Source organism: Dendropsophus ebraccatus, chromosome 3 (genome assembly GCF_027789765.1).
Source record: "Dendropsophus ebraccatus isolate aDenEbr1 chromosome 3, aDenEbr1.pat, whole genome shotgun sequence".
Classification (NCBI taxonomy): Eukaryota; Metazoa; Chordata; class Amphibia; order Anura; family Hylidae; genus Dendropsophus; species Dendropsophus ebraccatus.
In genome coordinates this window covers 80,036,186-80,055,743 of record NC_091456.1, presented here as the reverse complement: position 1 = coordinate 80,055,743, position 19,558 = coordinate 80,036,186, and the positions used below count along the sequence as shown (strand labels likewise).

The following is a 19,558-nucleotide window of genomic DNA, read 5'->3' as shown; positions in this document are numbered from 1 at the left end:
GACGCCGTGATCCCGTGCAGCAATGAGAGCTAATGTATATACAGACAGCCGAGTGGGAGCAGAAGGGGTTAAGGGGGCGGCTGCATTACATACTCGCAGCGTTCTTTCAGACCGCTGCGAGTATGTAGTACTGGGACCTGCCAGGACCTTGACTCGTAGCTGAACTTGCTGCAAAACTCTCAGCGAGATTTCAGCTGCGAGTCTGTACGTGTGAACAGACCCTTAAAATGTATCTTTATCGGCCACACATTTTCCTGTGAAAACAAGTTTGTGCAGCCGATAACTATAAAGGGAAACTGACAGCACAGATATACAGTGTTTACTTCTCATTCGCACTGCTTGTGATGTATGCTTCTCCAGCCCTCTGGTTGTATCCTCAGGTTGCTGCCTCCTCTAGAATAATTGAACAGAACTGCAGCATGTGGAAAACCCCACGCAGAAAATCTATATTTCTACTACATGTGATTTTTACCCATTTAAAGGTCCAAAAACAAGTCTTGTGAATGAGCCCTCATGGTGGAGCGTTGTCCCTCCAGGAACTGCCTGCTCAACCAGTCAGTGATCTGTTAAGCAGGTAGTTCCTGTGGGGACAGGAAACTGCGTTAAGCGGCAGAGACCTAAAGCCATTGGAACAGCAGGCAAGAATGCTTTTTTAATTTTCATAGCATCCGAACTTACTTAGGCTTTTTTTTCTGGGGCTGGACTGCCACTTTAGGGTACATTCACACTGAGGAATTGAAGAGGAATCCGCTCTTAATTTCAGCTTGAAATTCCTCCCGTAAAAAATGTACAGAGCACTGTCCCATTGTGTTCAATGGAATTTCCGCTCTGTTGTTCACACTGCAGAATTTCCAAGCAGAATTTTCTGCCAAAGATCCGACATGTTAATTCTTTGGGCGGCTTAGAGGAATCCTATAGAAGTCAATGGGGGCTTAAATTCTGCTTGAATTCCACTTGAATTCTGCTCTTAGGGCGGGTTCACACTACGGAATTCTTGCGGACAATGTCCGCGGAATTCCGTCAGCTGTCCGCCTGCACATCTGGGCGCCTTTCTGCCGGCCCCATAGACACCATTCTATGGGCCGGCGTATTCCGCTATACGCCGAAAGAAGTGTCATGTCACTTCTTTTAGCGGATCGCGGAATACGCCGGCCCATAGAATAGTGTCTATGGAGCCGGCGGAAAAGCGCGTGCCCGTGTGGGCGGACAGCTGACGGAATTCCGCGGACATTGTCTGCGAGAATTCCGTAGTGTGAACCCGCCCTTAGGGTTGGTTCAGACTACGGAATTCTCACGGATAAATTCAGCGGAATTCAGTCGCGTGTACGCGCTCACGGCCATGCGCCTTTACGCCGGCTCCATAGACAATCTATGGGCCGGCTGATTCCGCATTCCACAGAAAGAATTTATCCGCGAGAATTCCATAGTCTGAACCCACCCTTAGGGCTGGTTCAGACAACGGAATTCGCGTGGATAAAATCTGGTGAATTTCATTGCCTGTATGTGCTCACGGGCGCGCAAATGGTGTCTTGGGCGGATTCCACATTCTGACGAATGCATTGACACGTCAATTCTTTCAGCGGATAGCAGAATCGGCCGGCCCATAGAATGGTGTCTATGGAGCCGGCGGAAAGGCACGCAGCCGTCAGCGTGTACGAGCAACGGAATTCTACGGATTTTATCTACGTGAATTCCTTGCCTACTTCTTAATGTAAACTCACCCTTACTTCAAATCAAGCTGTGTAGTGAGCACTCTGCCATGGAACAGATTGGGGTGACACAAACTTCCTGAAATAACAAAAAGCTAAAAAGGCCAACTCCCAGACATGGATGCATGTGATAATGCATCCATGTCACAGACTATGTTATAGCAAATACATCCAAATTTACAGAGCCCTACCCTATCTGCTTTTTACATCTCTGAAATAAATACATTCTGCACACAGGTCCATTTTCAGATCACACATGCCATGTAAAGGTCCCACCTATGTTATACTGCCACCCTGGCCACTTTTAAATGTAACATTTATTCAGTGGAATACCTTTAACAGGGGCTGTCCAGACAGATAATTGACATTGAAATAGATTACATTTATTAATACACTTTAAGTACAATAGATGCCCCAATGTCCTGCTATTAGCAGTCAAGCTATATCTCTTGGTTTGTTTCAACACGGAAGTGGGAAGCTGTGTGGCTCAGCTCAGTAGCTAGACTAGTCCTCTTTCTTTCTGCATCAGCCATTAGGCTGTTCGGGTACGTGCACACGGAGTCATTTTGACGGAAACTATGTTGCGGAATTCTCAGCTCGCGCCTGCTCAATCTTTGGACGGATGAAAGAATCCACCTGTGCATAGAATGTAGTCTATGACACAGGCGGAGTCGTGCGCGCCCCAGTCAGCAAGCAGGCGCGAGCTGAGAAATCCGCAATAGAGTTTCCGTCAAAATTACTCAGTGTGCACATAACCTAACACACAGTAGTTTTTGAGCCAAAGCCAGATCCAGCAGGAAGGAGAAGTTAAAGTGCTTCCTTTATAGGGGCTTTTTTTAGTTATTGAACTGAGCCACACCCACACTAGCTCATCTCTAGTATTTACTGATAGAAAACAGTCATTTTACAAATTTATTAAAAAATAATTTATTTAGAAAACAGATTTTTCTACAGACTGCTTTGTTATCCTGCTGTAACAGAAGGTGATGAACACTTATGCTGGAGTTGAAACTTCAAGCTTGATAATGGCGGCGGGAAAGTGTTGAAATGCTGCATGAAGATTGCTGTGTTGCACTATAACTATGTTTTGATTGAATAAAAGAACATGGTTGTTGTGGTTGCACAAGTTCTCGTGAGTGTCATGGGTCGTCTTTTGGATATGCTGGAGTTCATATGATAGTAAATCGAGTGGGGAGTCAGGTTAGAACCTGATTTGGGTACTTCTGTTGCAACTGCCATAGTGCTGCCAGCCTTGCTGCGTACAGGACGTATCCCCACGAGATGACCACAATACACAGGAGAATCTAGAAACAACAAAATTGTCACAAAAAAGAAAATTTTAAGGAAGATTTGAAACATTTTTTTTAAATATATATTTTTTGTATTTATATTTACTATCGGAATGTTTGTTAGCAGTCCTATCATCATCACAGGCAGGATTAGAATGAACGACACCCCCTGGAAGCAGGTAACACAGGATCCACCAGTGACAGTGAATAAAGCTCCATGTGCAGTGACATCAGGGACTGCGCCCACCAGTGGGGATTTTTATTCATTTATTTTTACTAATATTCCCATCTCAGACATGGCTTAGTGTCCTATTCCACGGGCCCGATCAATAGTGTAAACGAGCGCCGATCTGCTAGATCGGTGCTCGTTTACTAGGCCTATTACACGGCCTGATAATCATTTAGCGAGGGCTGCAGGGACATTGTTTCCAATGTCCTTGCAGCCCTTGTTTAAACACCATACTTTACCTAGTTGCAGGTCTTCTCCTGTGCTCCTTCTTCCTCCCAGTCCCACGAGCAGCAGTGATTAGTGATTGGCTGAGCGGTCTGTCAGCTAAGACAGGCTGCACCGAAGCTGCTGCTGCGCGTGGGACCGGGAGGAAGAAGGAGCGCAGGTGAAGACCTGCAACATGCTCAGGTAAAGCATGGTTCTTGTGAAACCGTTGGTTGCCTGCCGCCCATTGCTATTCCACGCAGCGATGCGCGGTCGGTGCCCAATAACTTTAGGTTTGGACCTAAATAAACGATCAGCCGATGACACGATCGTTGTCTCTATTCCATGGAGCGATAATCTGCCGATTATCGCTCCGTGGTACAGGCTCCTTATTTACAGGATGTGCCACAGATGGCGGATACATCTAGGTCCCACCCCCTGGCAGCGGTCATGGTGTGGTGAGACTATCTGCCCCTTGGACACTGGTATTATTGGTAATGTCGGGCTCGGTCAGTAACAGTATGGTTGTGGTATATGTGTATCATGGAGCTCTGACATGTGTCCAGTATAATGCATGATACATTATATGAATAGGTTATCACACACAGTCTGTGGTATATACCCTATTAGCACTATCATGGTGTATACTGGATAACTAACTTGGGACAACTCCTTTACATGAGAACAGTCTGTGGCAGATATAATCCATATAAACAGCCCAGTACAGAGCCCCAGCTCCCCGCTTTGCTGTAAGCAGCCCCCAGTTTCCCTTGCACTGGTGTTGATGACTAGGAGGCTGTAAGGCTGAGTCCCCCTTGTAGAAGCCGCATTGGCAGGCTGTAGCCGTGTTCTCACCAGGGCCAGGAGCCAGTCCACGGTTCTGCGGCTGACGACAATCATATGGCCGGTCTCCTCCGCTCCGTACTGTTTTATTCTCGCGCTATAGCAACGCAGACCCGACCAGGTAACGGCTCCGACACGTGACGTATCGACGTCACAGTACTGGACGTAGTCTTAGTCAGCCATCTTTACTCCTGGTAGATCAGGCCTCCAGCCTGCAGAGGGCAGTAAGCGCAGTGAATACCTGTTTGCGACAGTGTGGTTCCGCTCTGTGTTGCTCATTCCCCGGTGTTCCCGGTTGTGGGGAGGTTGTGTAATAGAAGTCGCGGTTATGTGACTGTGTATCTGAGGCGAGAGCGGAGCTTCATCATGAGGGAGAAGAGGAGCAAGCGGCGAAGAGCCGGGAGGAAGGACGATGCGTCCAGCACGGTAAGTCCGCGGCTCAGTGCTACCTACAGCCGCTGCCATACCGGGGGGTGACAGTGAGGAGGCCCGGGGAGCCCTGAGCGGCCATCCCCACTGACAGCAGCTGCTGAGTGTCAGCACCTCCCGGCTTCTGTATGTGTATAGGAGGGCGACAGCCGCCTGCCTGATGCCATCTGTGCCTGCCCTCAGTGATCTATGGCTGGAACCGTGTATACACCTAGTCAGGGGCTCCTGTATCCACTCATAGGGTGGGCTAATGGTACTGGCAAGGCTAATCATACTCGTAGGGTGGGCAGGCTGATGGTACCGGCAAGGCTAATCATACTCGTAGGGTGGGCAGGCTAATGGTACCGGCAGGGCTAATCATACTCGTAGGGTGGGCAGGCTAATGGTACCGGCAAGGCTAATCATACTCGTAGGTCGGGCAGGCTGATGGTACCGGCAGGGCTAATCATACTCGTAGGGTGGGCAGGCTAATGGTACCGGCAGGGCTAATCATACTCGTAGGGTGGGCAGGCTAATGGTACCGGCAGGGCTAATCATACTCGTAGGGTGGGCAGGCTAATGGTACCGGCAGGGCTAATCATACTCGTAGGTCGGGTAGGCTGATGGTACCGGCAGGGCTAATCATACTCGTAGGGTGGGCAGGCTGATGGTACCGGCAGGGCTAATCATACTCGTAGGGTGGGCAGGCTAATGGTACCGGCAGGGCTAATCATACTTGTAGGGTGGGCAGGCTAATGGTACCGGCAGGGCTAATCATACTCGTAGGTCGGGCAGGCTGATGGTACCGGCAGGGCTAATCATACTCGTAGGTCGGGTAGGCTGATGGTACTGGCAGGGCAGGCTGATGGTATCGGCAAGGCTAATCATACTCGTAGGGTGGGCAGGCTGATGGTACCGGCAAGGCTAATCATACTCGTAGGGTGGGCAGGCTAATGGTACCGGCAGGGCTAATCATACTCGTAGGGTGGGCAGGCTAATGGTACCGGCAAGGCTAATCATACTCGTAGGTCGGGCAGGCTGATGGTACCGGCAGGGCTAATCATACTCGTAGGGTGGGCAGGCTAATGGTACCGGCAGGGCTAATCATACTCGTAGGGTGGGCAGGCTAATGGTACCGGCAGGGCTAATCATACTCGTAGGGTGGGCAGGCTAATGGTACCGGCAGGGCTAATCATACTCGTAGGTCGGGTAGGCTGATGGTACCGGCAGGGCTAATCATACTCGTAGGGTGGGCAGGCTGATGGTACCGGCAGGGCTAATCATACTCGTAGGGTGGGCAGGCTAATGGTACCGGCAGGGCTAATCATACTTGTAGGGTGGGCAGGCTAATGGTACCGGCAGGGCTAATCATACTCGTAGGTCGGGTAGGCTGATGGTACCGGCAGGGCTAATCATACTCGTAGGTCGGGTAGGCTGATGGTACCGGCAGGGCTAATCATACTCGTAGGTCGGGTAGGCTGATGGTACCGGCAGGGCTAATCATACTCGTAGGTCGGGTAGGCTGATGGTACCGGCAGGGCTAATCATACTCGTAGGTCGGGTAGGCTGATGGTACCGGCAGGGCTAATCATACTCGTAGGTCGGGTAGGCTGATGGTACCGGCAGGGCTAATCATACTCGTAGGTTGGGTAGGCTGATGGTACTAGTAGGGCAGGCTAAAGTTTCTATGAACTGTTCAGATTTTATTGGGTTGTCTGGCTGGAATATGCTACCTGTGCACAGGGGCCATATGCCATGGGTGCCAGCCTGTTACCTGTAGTTGGTACCTGTCCTTAGGCAGCCTGTGGGTGCTGATCAGTTGTGGTGGCAGCCAGGGTGTCCGTCCCTCCATGCCTTAGGTATAGTATAAAAGGCAAAAAGTAAAGTGGCTGTACACTGCAGGGCGTAAGTATTCCCATCTACTGATCAAGCAGCGTTTTGACTCTGGAACTTGACAGATCTCATAAGTCATTGGGTTCTTTCAAGCATCAAATCTGGCAGTGTTGAGGTTTCTGTTTTATAACAGAGACTGCTACACAAGTGTGAACAGAGACCATGTGTTTGGTTGTGTGAGTAGAAAGCTGCTGTATCTATGTCCGCAATGTTCTCCAACTTGTGGCTCACCAGGTATTGCTTGACCACGAGAAATATTGCGACACCTGGTAGCCACAGGTTGTAGAACACTGATCTATGTCCTCAGTCTCCTGGGGAATTTCATGTAGTTATTAGTTGTTAGATGCACTTTTTAAGACGTCCCAGGTGGCATATGAATCACACACCAATAAAAATTGAAAACATTTGCAAAATCACCATTCATTGTGAGACAACATGATAAAGGTTATTCAATTGAAAACAGCATAAAAATGAAAGTGCTGCCTTAAAAAAAAAAGTGTGAAAAAGTCACAGATGATAAATCTCCCCCATTGTCTTTGTGGTAGGAGGAGAGAGTAGTGGTAAGGCTCGGGCCACACTGCATTTTTGCTGTCCGTTTAACTTATCTGTTCTATGTGAAAAAAAAAGGATGCAGTTGTGTGCCATAGAAGAGAATGGATCGACACAGATCAGTTTTTTATTTTTTTAGTGTACACAAAAATGTGACCATGTTTTTCTGTTCATTAAAATGGAACATTCAAAAATGGATACAATGAAGCTGCTGCAAAAAATGCAGTTAAAGTGTAACAGTAGATGTGATAGAAAGAAAGTTTGCAGTATACATTCATTATTTATTTTTTGTTATGCTGTAAAACAAAGCTATACTCAGAAATCCAAATCCAGTCTCCTGAAGGCAGATTTTGTGCTGATTGAAAAAAAAAAAGACTAAACACATGAAGTCAGGGCTTAATGTGTCCGTCAATCACATGACTGCCGCCTTTGTGTGTGTGGGGATAACCTGGGAAACACGGGACTTCCTGTGTTTAGACTTTTTGAAAAACAAGTCAGAACAAAGGAAGTGACGTATTTTCCATGATTGTTTTCCATGATAACTAACTAAAAAAAATAAAAAAATAAAAATTAATATAAATTGCAAACTTGCTTTATATCACATCTACTATTAGATTTTAAAGTTATAATAACTTTAAAGTTAGAGACTTGTAACAACCAAGAATTTTAGATTTATTTTTTTTAATAGAACAGGTTACTAAAATGACTTATGGAGGGACCCCCCCACCCCCACACACACAGATCAATTGTACTTGGTAGGTGGGTATGTAGGTAAGCATTTGTTGGGACTAGTTAGACTAAAGCTCATGCCCCCAAAACAGCAAGTCCTATCATTTTTAGTTTGAAGTCATGGTGACAATTCAATATTTCAATCATTGGATTAAAACTATACAGTATATTTTAGATAATTAAAAAATAAATGAGATGCTTTATTGAATAGTACATTGTCATGGGGAGTTCAGCAGAAAAATCCTGTCAATTATTTGTTTGGAGGGTATGAGTCATACACTGTAGAAGTCATGTTAGACAGAGCACGTGTACCACCTAGTGGTGAGATGGTGCATTGTATCTGTGTATATACTTTATATGAGGGTGAATTTGAAATATTTGTAAGTTTTTACTAATATTCATTACATTCAAGAAGTTAGATATGTCCATATGTTAATCTGTATTCTTCTTGATTTTCAGATGCTTTCATCAACAGCTGATGACTTTGGAGTGGAAAGCAGCCTTTCACCAAAAGCCGGTACAAGTAAACTACAAAGCCAAGGAACTCAGGCTGACGCTTCTCCGGACTCAAAGTGCCCCATATGCCTGGATCGCTTTGATAATGTATCCCATCTTGACCGATGTCTGCACAGATTTTGCTTTCGTTGCATCCAGGAATGGGCAAAGAACAAAGCTGAGTGTCCTCTATGCAAGCAGCCATTCAACTCTATTTTTCATAGTGTCCGTGCTGAAAATGACTTTAAAGAGTATGTATTGAGGCCAACCTTGAATGGCTCATTTGCAAGTCCTGATGGACATAGGTTTCGTTATCGTACCACTATGACACGAGACAATTATTTATCCCTGCGAACCCTAAGGTCCTCTTCTCGAAGAACATTTTCACCTCCAGACAATGGTGTTCTTTTTGAGGGGATTTCAAATGTATCATCTCAACAGAGAGGTAGTGACATCCATCAGATGATGCGAAGGTTGGCCACTAGACGGCAAGCCAGCGCGGAGGGACGGACTATGAGACAAATTCAAGAGCAGGAGCTCATAAACTTCAGGAGAGCACTGTATCGTGCTGGATTACGTGTCCGAAACATCCAGGATGGGGGGCGCTATCGTGATATATCTGCAGAATTTTTCCGTAGAAATCCTGCATGCCTTCACCGGTTAGTGCCCTGGCTGAAACGGGAATTAACTGTACTGTTTGGCTCCCATGGCTCCCTTGTGAACATTGTACAACACATCATTATGAGGAATGTGACATTGTATGACATGGAAAGTCAGGCTTTTGTAGAGGATTTGCAGCCTTTCCTCCTTCACCGTACAGATCACTTCATTCATGAATTCATCAACTTTGCACGTTGTCCTTACAACATTGAAGCTTATGATCATCATGCTAACTATGATTGTCCTGCCCCATCCTATGAGGAAGGAAGCAGATCAGAATCTTCTGTTATTACAATTTCGCCTGATGAAGTGAATATTAGAGAGCCAGATGTGCCTTCATCTTCTCTTGATGTTGGGCAAGCTCCTTGGGATGATGAAACACCTGGGCCTTCTTACGCCTCTGTGGATCAGCCAGCTTCTTGGACAGCAAATATCTCAGATGAACAGCCGTCAAGTAGTGCACAGACCACAGGTGATGCAAAAGCTTCCACTGAGGATGTTCAGGAGCAGACTGCTAGTATAGATGACTGTGTCATAGTGGGCTTTGTTAAACCTCTGGCAGAAAGAACTCCAGAACTTGTTGAACTGTCTTCAGATTCAGAAGGGTCCCTTTGCGAAGTAAAGATTGAGCAAGCCAGTAAACCTCAAGTCAAGCCATTTACCTTAATTGACAGTAGTGAGTCAAGTAGATCATCATCTCCTTTGTCATCACACTCAAGTGGCAAAGATACATGGAAATTTAACCGTAAGAGTAATACATTAAGAGAAAAATCCCCAAAATCCAAAAAAAAGGAGCGTAAGCCAAAGGAAGCCTCTTCTAGAAATGCCCATGGAACTAGAAAAGATAAAAGGCGTTCATACAACAATGACTCTTCAAGACGTAGGGCACGGTCGCAAAGCTCAGACTGTTATTCCCAGTCATCTCGCAACCGGGCATATGAGAGTCACAGCAGACTCAGAAATAAAATGTCTTTGGATAAGAGCCGGCACAGAAGCTGGAGAGATAAAAGGAGATCAAGGTCTAGAGATAGGAGTTCATCCTGGCGAAGTCAGACTGTGTCCTTGACTAGTGAAAGCTCTAGAGAAAGAGGTGGTTCTCGCTCTACAAGTAGAAACCTTAGCAGAGGACGATCGCGGAGCCGTGATAGTGACAATGACTATGCTGCAGACAACTATCGAAGTACTTATCAGTGGGAGTACACTTATTACAGCAGAAACAGAGACAGAGATGGCTTTGAGCAATCCATTAGGAAACATGCACGTGGTAAAGGTCACTACTCTAGACCTTCTTCTAGTCCAGAGTACCATGTGCAGTCTTACTCTGGAAGAAGAGATTTGAAAAGAAAAAAGAGCACCACTTCTAAGCAGCATCGTCGGGACAGGGATCGCTCAAGAAGTCCTTCATGTAGTCGAACTAATACATCTAGGCCAAGCCTTCAACGGGACAAGCCTAGCGGGAAGAGGAAGTACAAAACTCGTCATTTGGAGAGGCATGAGGAAAGAAACAGCAACCGGGAAGTAGAGGCTCCACAAGGAAATGTAAAGAGCTACAAGGATGATTTGACAGAAACCTCTTCAAATGAGCCAAAACGGAGGAAGAAAACTCGAAGCCCTAGTGTTGAAATAGTATATGAAGGGAAAGCCACAGAAAGCTCAAAGTACCACAGAAAGAAAAAGAAGAAGAAGCACAAGAGAAAGCATAGACGTGAACATGTTTCCAATTCCTCTGCTGCTTCTCCCATTATCATTACAATAGACAGTGACAGTGATATGCCAACTGTAGAGGGGACCTCTTCCAGTAATACAAATGCTGCTATGCCTGATAAAAGTCATGATCAGGACTCTATGCAGTCAGCACCCAACCAGTCACCATCTACCTCTGCCACAGCAAACATCTCAGAGCCACACAGTGAAAAACCTGCAGGTCTCTCCTCTAAAGACTATGACCTCTTTTCAAGCAATGGACACTTGGATGCTGCCACAGGCATACTAGATGGTTTACATTTTGATGACAGCTCTGATGAACCAGTGCTTCCATCTTCCAGTAGTCCTGCAAAAATAGAGCCTCCCCATTGTGAGGAAGCAGCCATGGTGGAATCGCCTCTGCCAGACTCAAAATCTGAACAGGAGGGTCCAGCATCCACAGCACCTACTTTTTTAATGGACTCCCAAGAAAATCTTTTGGAAAATTCTCAAGAAATATTTGCAGAGACCATCAGTGATTTACTGGAAAGTATGGTTACACCGACAGTTTTATGAGCATTTCTTCGCTCTTTTACTTTCACCTCAGAACAATTTTGGCAAATCCCTGATTTTATTACAGAGGTCTACTGGCTGTTCTTTTTATCTCCAGCAAAGTGCATAAAGTTCATGTTGTGGCTGCACTGTACACTTTTAGGCTGGGTTCACGCCCTGCAGTTTGCAGTACATCGCCAATATACATTAGGGTACTGACAAAAAGCTATGCTGACCTATATTATGGTGTACCTGCAGCTGGCCAGCTGAGTTTAATGGACCAATGTTAATCAACTAATGACTTTATAGTTGACTGTTCACTTGCAGACTCGGCCCGCCAGCATGCTATGGTATATGTCAGCACACTTTTTGCTGTTCTCCTGACCAGAAACTGCACCCCTGATCACAGGCAGTGTCTGATATTGTAGCTTATCCCATACAGTTTTAATCACTGTCAGCCAAACGCACACAGACGGCACTTCCAGTTTTCTCTTTCTTCTAGAACAGTAGGGTCATGTACAATAGGGTCTCTACTGTCAGTGGAGAGCTGGTAGTCCCCTACACATCTTATACTCGTGGTGGGTTTGGCCAACCTTAGTATAAGGTGTATGGGCACCTATTCACTTGATGTGGATGAGCAGTAATACCAGCTGTTTTTAAATAAATGAGCAGAGCAGACTTTTAAATACTTTGACTCCTTTTATGCTCCATAAATGTTCTATGTATAGAAAATACTAATAGATACGCACTGACATGATTAGTGGCTTGTATGAAGGGTGTTTGGATTGCCTGTAACTTGCCCACTGCTAGTAATCATTTTAATTTTATGCATGGGCTCCATGCATCTTAAAGTGATACTGACACCCCATGACTGCCTACTGAGCTGGTGGCACCACTGGATTGATATCAGGAAAAGCATTCAGAGTTTAACTTTGTTTTTATTTTTATAAAAAAAAGCTTTTTAGTCAGACTGTCAAGGAGGTGGGGTAGCACTGGTTCGCCTCACTGTGCTGTATAACCACACTCTTCATAGCCCGAATAAAGGACTTTTTATTAAAATAAACAGACACAGGCAACAAAGGTATTTTCTGAATGCCTTTATTGGTATCTATCCAGCGTTGTACTTAAGGGTTGACAGTATCCCTTTAAAGAGATTTATAGAAATTGATGTACAAGCTGAAACAACCCCATTCACATATATGGAATTTTACTCAGAATTATTTTGCACCAAATGATGCTATAGAGCTGTAAATTATTTGCTCCTACAGGAGATAGGCAGCGACTTACCCCCTCTCTCCATTAAAAAGGCAAGCACACCCAGCTGAATGTGTATCGGAGAGTTGGGTAGAATAGGAGTCGGGCCCCCTTAGTAACTTGTGCTACAAGAGTTCATTGGACACATCCATCCAGATAGCTTTAATTTGATGCCCAATACAATTGTGATGGAAGAGACACTGTATATTTGAGAATTAATGAAGGGCAAAAAAAAAAAACTCCAATAAAGGAAAACAATTAGCTATTTCTAGGTACATTGCTTCTCGATTTGTTTGGCATACACAAATAAGCCATAGCGTATAAGCCACCTTCCAGATATTGGGGAAGATCCCTTGGTGTCTTCAAGCCCCCTGAAGATGTCTTGTGATATCTGTAAATCATATCAGCTTGAGGTAATGCCTCCATGGTTCAGATTTGTTATCGAGCTTTCGCAACACACATGCTTGACAGCATTGAGATTTGGGGAAGTGTTATCTTTCTGTATATTCTATGATCTTTTCCATGCTCTTAAATTAGAATGATATATCTAAAAGTCCCTACCATTTTCACAATCTGCTTTTTGGTGGGTTTTCAGGCTTCTGATATATCATCAATCATGGAACAGTAAAGACTTAAATCCTAACTTATATTAGAAAGTTGTGTAACTTCCCGTAATGTAGCGCTTAACCTGTAGTTACATAAGACTTGACAAACTCTTTGACATTGAACATCTTAAGATTATCCCTGTATAGGTGACCTCAATGTAAGTGCTTGTTTTTTTCGCATCTCAACCTATTCCAAAGATTGAGGGTGTACAGAAAACTGCATCTGAAACTTGGGAGTTTTTTTTAATCTGCCACTTTTACAGTAATGTAAAATATGTTATGTTCTTTATGAATGTCTATTTTGATATACTCAGGGCTCTCAAAGCAAAAAGTACCGCCATGAAAAAATAGTGTATAAGGTTCTGTACAAGGGGGTTGGTGCTTTTCAGCCCCATCTTAAAAGTCCATCTGTATAATTTACATAGAAAGTTTATTACATTTGTAAACACATTGTGATGCCAGGCTTGGACTATGCTGAGTTACTGCTTGTAATATATCCTGCGGGTTGTTGGTGGTAGTGGCCCACAAGTGTTGTCAGATTTCTCACTGCTCATACCTAGTGTTACCATAATAGAGCTGCTCTTTGCAGATGTTAAAGGGAACTAATCAGCTCATTTGGGCTGATATGGTTCCCTGGAGCACTGTATACAGCTCCTGAGCAGCCCGCTGCACGTAAGGGTGTGGCTGCAGCAGAAGCTGTATACCAGAGAAAAAGATTTTTTATTACCGGGGTGCGCAGCAGTGTGTCTAGTCACTGCTCTCTACTCTTTGACTTGTCATGGGCCGGGAGCCGCCCAGATGACTACCTCCCCGTCTCTGTCTGCCGCTTGCCCAAGTAATAAAACCTCTTTTTCTCTGGTATACAGCTTCTGCCGCGGCCGGTATGTGCCACGGGTTGCTTAAGAAATGCTGGGAGATATCCTGCAACGTTTTGAATGCAACAATCCTTACAATATGGTTAAAGCAATGTATTTTCATACTGAACTGAACTTTTTCAATAGGATATATAACTATATAAATGTTCAGCGGTAAGCATACACTTAAGGGACATAATATAATGTTGGTGCTTACTAAGGGTATGTACACACTACGGTATTGCGGCGGAAAATCCATTGTGGATTGCGCAGCTTGCACCCGCGGGTGTGAGCTGCGGAATCCGCAATGCATTTTCTGTCGCAATTCCGTAGTGTGCACATAACCTAATTTGGAATCTGCTTGCTTATGCAGCCAGGTGGCTTGGTTTTCATGGTAGTCCTTTTTTTAAGATGATAAAGCTGTTTGACTGTCAGTATTCTTGTTAGATGTAAATATGTATACTCCTTCCATTGTATATATAATTTTAAATACGGCTTTTCTTTTTTAATGGAGTGTAATTTTCTGTAACTTTTCTACTGTAATGACATTACCTGCATTCTGTATTATTTAAATGGACACCATATGTTTCTTGTTCAGTAAAACAAGGCTTAAAGATGGTCTTTATGGTCTGTTTTCTTGTCTAACACTTTTTTTTTCTGACTTGCCTTCTAGGATTTCTTCATCTGCAATGCCATATAGTTAGTAAGGTTTAAGAAAAAAATAAATAAATAAATTAAAGGGGAACTATCAGCAGTTTAGATGAATCTAACCTGCTGATTGCTCCCTATTGTGCAAAAATAATTGCACAGCAGTACCTGTCAGGTCAGCATTCGCTTGCTCCCCCTTCCCTACACGTGTCGGCAGCGAGCAGGTAAAAGGGGGAGCTGCCCGGGCAATTGCTAGATCGTCCAGGCACCCGATAGAAGATAGCGGCAGTCTGCTACCGCCGCTCCTATTTCTTGGAGCGACGGCAGCAGATCATTGCTATCGTGATCATTGATTTTTCAACATGTTGAAAGACAACGAGCAGCTGATATCGTGCATGTCGGCTGATCGTTGTCTTATATTACACAAAACGATTATCGGCTGTAACAATTGGTATCGGCCGAATATGGCCAATACTTGCTTCATGTTATATGGCCTTTAGTTCTTAGTATGAAACTTTTACACGGGCTGATTATGGGCAAGGAGCGTTGCTAGAAATGATACACGGCCTGTGTAAAGGCATCAGCAATCATCTGAGGAGTGGCCAGCTGATCGCCTCTTTTGTGCGGACAGTAATGCTGCGTTTACACGTAACGATTATTGGCCCGATCGTACGATTAGCGATGTCGGATTTATGATTTTTTTTTTATAACGATCAGCGTTTAGACGGTACGATATATCGTACGAAAATTCGCACTGCGATCGTTTTGCGATCGTTTTGCGATCGTTTAAGCCTATCTCACACATTGGTTAAATCGGCGAACGACTGTTCACACGGAACGATTTGCGAATTTTTTGCGTACGATGAACGACGATTTGCTGACCTGCTGAAAGATCACGATGTAAAATTTATCGTGCGTCGTTCGATCGTTCGCTGCGTTTACACGTACGATTATCGTTCCAATTCGACCGTTATCGCGCAAATTCGCACGATAATCGTTACGTGTAAATGCAGCATAAAACCTATCACTATTGGCCGCACATCTCCGTGTAAATGGGACGTGCGGCTGAAAGCAATACATCTAAATGGCCGCACAAACAATAACTAAATGGTTTGTGCGGCCATTTGAATGTATTGCTATCATCCACTTCTAAAGGCACTGCAAACGAGTGACGATCTTGCTGATCAGCACTCACTTGATTCCTTGCACGGCCTCATATCAATGGGGGTGTCTTATTCTAAGGGCCCATTTACACAGAAAGTTTATCTGACAGATAATCTGCCAAAGATTTGAAGCCAAAGCCAGAAACAGACTATAAACAGAGATTAGGTCATAAAGGAAAGATTTTCCCTCTTTTCAAATCCATTGCTTTGGCTTCAAATCTTTGGCAGATAATCTTTCTGTATAAATGGACCCTGAGAGTGCCTTTACACAGATTTATCTGACAGATTTTTGAAGCCAAAGCCAAGAATGGCTTTGAAAAGTGGAGAAATCTTGGTGTTTCCTTTATTACCTGTTCTCTGTTTATAGTCTGTTCCAGGCTTTGGCTTCAAAAATTGTATAAATGTCTCCACGAGTTCACAGTGAAAGCTGCTGCAGATAACACTATTGTCATCCCACTGAGTATGTAAATTCCGTCCCTCTTAAGTCAATGGGGCCTGTGTCTGTCTATGCTCATATAGTTTGGAATCTGAATTTAACAGAATGTAGACATATAGGTGAGATGTATGACAAGTCCTGATAGACTCTTAGAGACAGGTCATCAATATCAGATCAATAGAGATCTGACTTCTGGTGCCCCTAATGAGCAGCTGTTTGGGGAAGGTCACCCCATGTCCCCATGACTGCTTAGGTGTAGTTTCCTAATACAGGCAATAGTGGTAGTACAGTTTACTACAGTGTCACCTTGTTTAAGAGAATGAGACTAGGGCCTTGTTCACACATCTCCAGCCATGCTGGCTCAGGATGAAAGAAAAACATTTCATGCACCTTTTTTTTTTATATCCAGAGTCCATTCCTGATGACAAATATGCCAGATGGCACATAGGATTTAGCCTATGGGAGAATGGATGGGATGGTTGGATGCAAAAGATCTAGCGACCACAGATATGAACTCGACCTAAAGGCCCTTTTTTCACAGGCCGATTATATGGGCGGCCAATGGCAATACATTTGAAGGGTGATGAACAATGCAGGTTTTGTTTGTGCAGCCTGGCCACTCAATTAATCGATCAATCAACTAATCATGCCTTGGTCTGGGTGTTCAGAATGAGCCAGAAGACCGTGCTAAGCGTGGTCCTCTCCCGACTCTGTCACATGATGTGTAGGTCTCCTAATGTAAGTCTATAGCACACAACTCTTCACTGACAGAATGGAGAGAAGACCGCGCTGCAGCACCATCCTCTTCCTGCTTGTACTTGCGGTACTGGTCTGAACACACTCTATGACATGTCAAAAGGGTATTTTTTTTCATAATGATCAGGTACATCCTCTTTAACCTGACCCACGGATAGAACGGCGCCTTCACGGGCAAGCCGTTCCCGCGGTCTGTTTTTCTAACTACGGCCCGTTTCCCGTGTACGGCACCGTTCTATGTGAAGCACTGGAGGCGGGCTAGCCCTCCCCCAGTGGGAGGGAATTTCTTCCCCTCTATGATTCAGCTCCATTGATTCTAAAGGAGCCGCGTCATACAGGGGTGGGGGATTTCGCCCACTGGGGGCAGGCCGGCACGCCTGCAGTGCTTCACACCGGCCTGGGACCCGTGCATAGAATGGCGCCGTAAGCGGGAACCGGGCCGCGGTTCGAACAACGGACCGCGGTGACGGTGCCGTTCGATCCGTGGGTCAGTGTAAAGAGGATGGTACATCCTCTTTAAGCCACAGTATCATCTCTACTGATCATCCAGGTCACTGACTGGCTGAGCGGGGCCTCTGGGAGCCTCAGATGCAGCCAGAGCGTGGATCAGGTAAAGTATGTTCCCGGCGGCAAGGGGTTAAATGGCCCAAGACCTTACATGGGTCAAAACACATGTATATTCACTTGCTGACTACATTTAGGCCATAGGCGTCAATGGGCCCCCATGTCACATGTTACTTGTAGACATCCCATGCTACAACTATAAACTATTAAAACTAAAACAAATTAGCTATGAATAGCAGACATTTTAGGGTAGCTTCACACGGGCGGGCTCGCAGCGAGATTCTCGCTGCGAGCCCGGCAGGTCCTGTCAGTTCCCATAAACTACATACTTGCTGCGGACCGCAGCGAGTATGTAATTGTACCGCGCTTAACCCCTTCTACTCCCGCCGACTCCCCCGCTGTAAGCAGCATACATTACCTGTCCTTGCTGCACGGGTCCGGCGTCCTGCTCTCCCGTCCGGCCAATTAGTGGCTGCGGCTGGGCAACACAATAATTGGCCGGACGGGAGAGCAGGACGCCGGACCCGTGCAGCAAGGACAGGTAATGTATGCTGCTTACAGCGGGGGAGTCGGCGGGAGTAGAAGGGGTTAAGCGCGGTACAATTACATACTCGCTGCGGTCCGCAGCAAGTATGTAGTTTATGGGAACTGACAGGACCTGCCGGGCTCGCAGCGAGAATCTCGCTGCGAGCCCGCCCGTGTGAAGCTACCCTTAAAGGCTCTTGAGGCTTTCCTTGTGGCGCCTGTATTCAGCAAAGCCCCCGGTTTGCCGTGTATTTGGGGTGTGAGCAGACATGCCGCAGCAGTTGCGTTTTCCCGCACACCTCTCCGGGTAGTTGCGGTTTCCCCGCACACCTCTCCGGGTAGTTGCGTTTCACAGCTGTCCGGGTAGTTGCGGTTTCCCGGAGTTGGTCACTTCAGCTGCAGGCGGTACAGGCTCGTCCAGGACACCAGTTCTCTGCGCATGCGCCAGCTGCATCCACGGGAGATAAGTTTCGTTTCTCTGTGCAGAACATCCTGGAATCTCCGGCAGTGTGTCTGTGCAGTATATATATATATACTGTATATGTGTGGGTGCAGGACGGCTTCTCTGCTGTCAGTCTGAAGCTGGAGGAGTCCTGCCGGGAGCGCCATCATCTCCAGTACACTGAGGTGAGCTTCTTACATGACTGGGCCCTCCACAACCTCCAGTGGGAGTTGTAGTTGCACAGACTATAGGCTTGGAGCTGCCATAGGATTGTAGTAGATGGTCTGTGGCGCTGTAAATATGGTAGGCAATACAGTAGGTGAGCACTGTAGCCATCATACTCTGTCATCATACTCATATTTCTGTGTAGTGTACCAGTGTCCTGCAAAAGGAAGGTGTTGGGGAAACAAATGTAATCACATGACAAAACCTTTGATATGTCACCCAGAGAGGTCAGAGGTTATCATCAGCTGAGGTGCCAGTGCTGGGACCCCCATGATGTTTATATATAGAGGGAGGAATTGTGTGACTGTGCTCCTCTCCATCCCTGACTCATTAAATGGAACTCATCTTTCCTGGCTATACAGTATAGCAATAGGTGGGGGGTCTCAGAAGTAAGACCCCGACCGACTAACGTTTTCTTGTGTCTCCATGACATGCTAAAAGTGACAATAATACTTTAAGATGCCACACGTGCTATTGACTGTGCCACCTGAGTGGCCAGGATCAGAAATATTTTTACTGGTACATGTTAGTAGTAGTAGTAGTAGTTGTAGTAGATGACTCCTTTGCAAGGGTCTGTGTGCTGCCAAAAGAATAACTACTCTGTACTCCCCTGCCCTGATCCTATACTGCTGACAGAATGCCTGATCACAAGTGTTTTCTGCGCCTTCTTGCTTTCTGTGACATCTCATTCATGCAGGAACTTCCCACTTAGCCCATCACTAGTGGCCGTAATGACTTACCTTAGTCCTTTAGCCATTTTTGAGTGGGGTTCCAGCACAAAAGGGTAAAGGCTAGTTTAGATATTGTGTTATTTGACATGGTGCTCAAACAAAGCTATGCTCA

At 45.5% G+C, this 19,558-nt stretch overlaps 3 protein-coding genes across 4 annotated transcripts in view; 2 read left to right on the top strand and 1 right to left on the bottom strand.

The window, feature by feature from the left end:
• Positions 1–2,620: 2,620 nt before the first annotated feature.
• Positions 2,621–4,419, bottom strand: SMIM27 (small integral membrane protein 27). The gene is made up of 2 exons (XM_069962086.1): positions 4,287–4,419; positions 2,621–3,013 (listed from the first exon to the last, which is right to left on the bottom strand). The coding sequence occupies exons 1-2, from the start codon at positions 4,329–4,331 to the stop codon at positions 2,906–2,908; spliced, it is 153 nt and encodes a 50-aa protein (XP_069818187.1). The 5' UTR covers positions 4,332–4,419; the 3' UTR covers positions 2,621–2,905.
• On the top strand, positions 4,417–14,574 carry TOPORS (TOP1 binding arginine/serine rich protein, E3 ubiquitin ligase). Its single transcript, XM_069962085.1, has 2 exons — positions 4,417–4,700; positions 8,313–14,574. The coding sequence occupies exons 1-2, from the start codon at positions 4,641–4,643 to the stop codon at positions 11,265–11,267; spliced, it is 3,015 nt and encodes a 1,004-aa protein (XP_069818186.1). The 5' UTR covers positions 4,417–4,640; the 3' UTR covers positions 11,268–14,574.
• A 3,789-nt stretch (positions 14,575–18,363) lies between these two features.
• Positions 18,364–19,558, top strand: part of RIGI (RNA sensor RIG-I) — a 53,328-nt gene continuing 52,133 nt past the window's right edge. Inside the window, exon 1 of one of the 2 annotated variants that reach the window (XM_069962083.1) lies at positions 18,364–18,675. The gene's annotated coding sequence lies outside the window, so the exon portion shown is untranslated. The remainder of the gene's footprint in view (positions 18,676–19,558) is intronic. The other variant, XM_069962084.1, reaches the window with a different exon arrangement.

Excerpts from the sequence above, each read along its gene's own strand:
- SMIM27 (XM_069962086.1), bottom strand. The coding sequence starts at position 4,331 with ATGATTGTCGTCAGCCGCAGAACCGTGGACTGGCTCCTGGCCCTG. Across the intron at positions 3,014-4,286 it reads TGGACTGGCTCCTGGCCCTG|ATTCTCCTGTGTATTGTGGT; the intron begins GTGAGAACACGG and ends TGTTGTTTCTAG.
- TOPORS (XM_069962085.1), top strand. The coding sequence starts at position 4,641 with ATGAGGGAGAAGAGGAGCAAGCGGCGAAGAGCCGGGAGGAAGGACGAT. Across the intron at positions 4,701-8,312 it reads AGGACGATGCGTCCAGCACG|ATGCTTTCATCAACAGCTGA; the intron begins GTAAGTCCGCGG and ends CTTGATTTTCAG.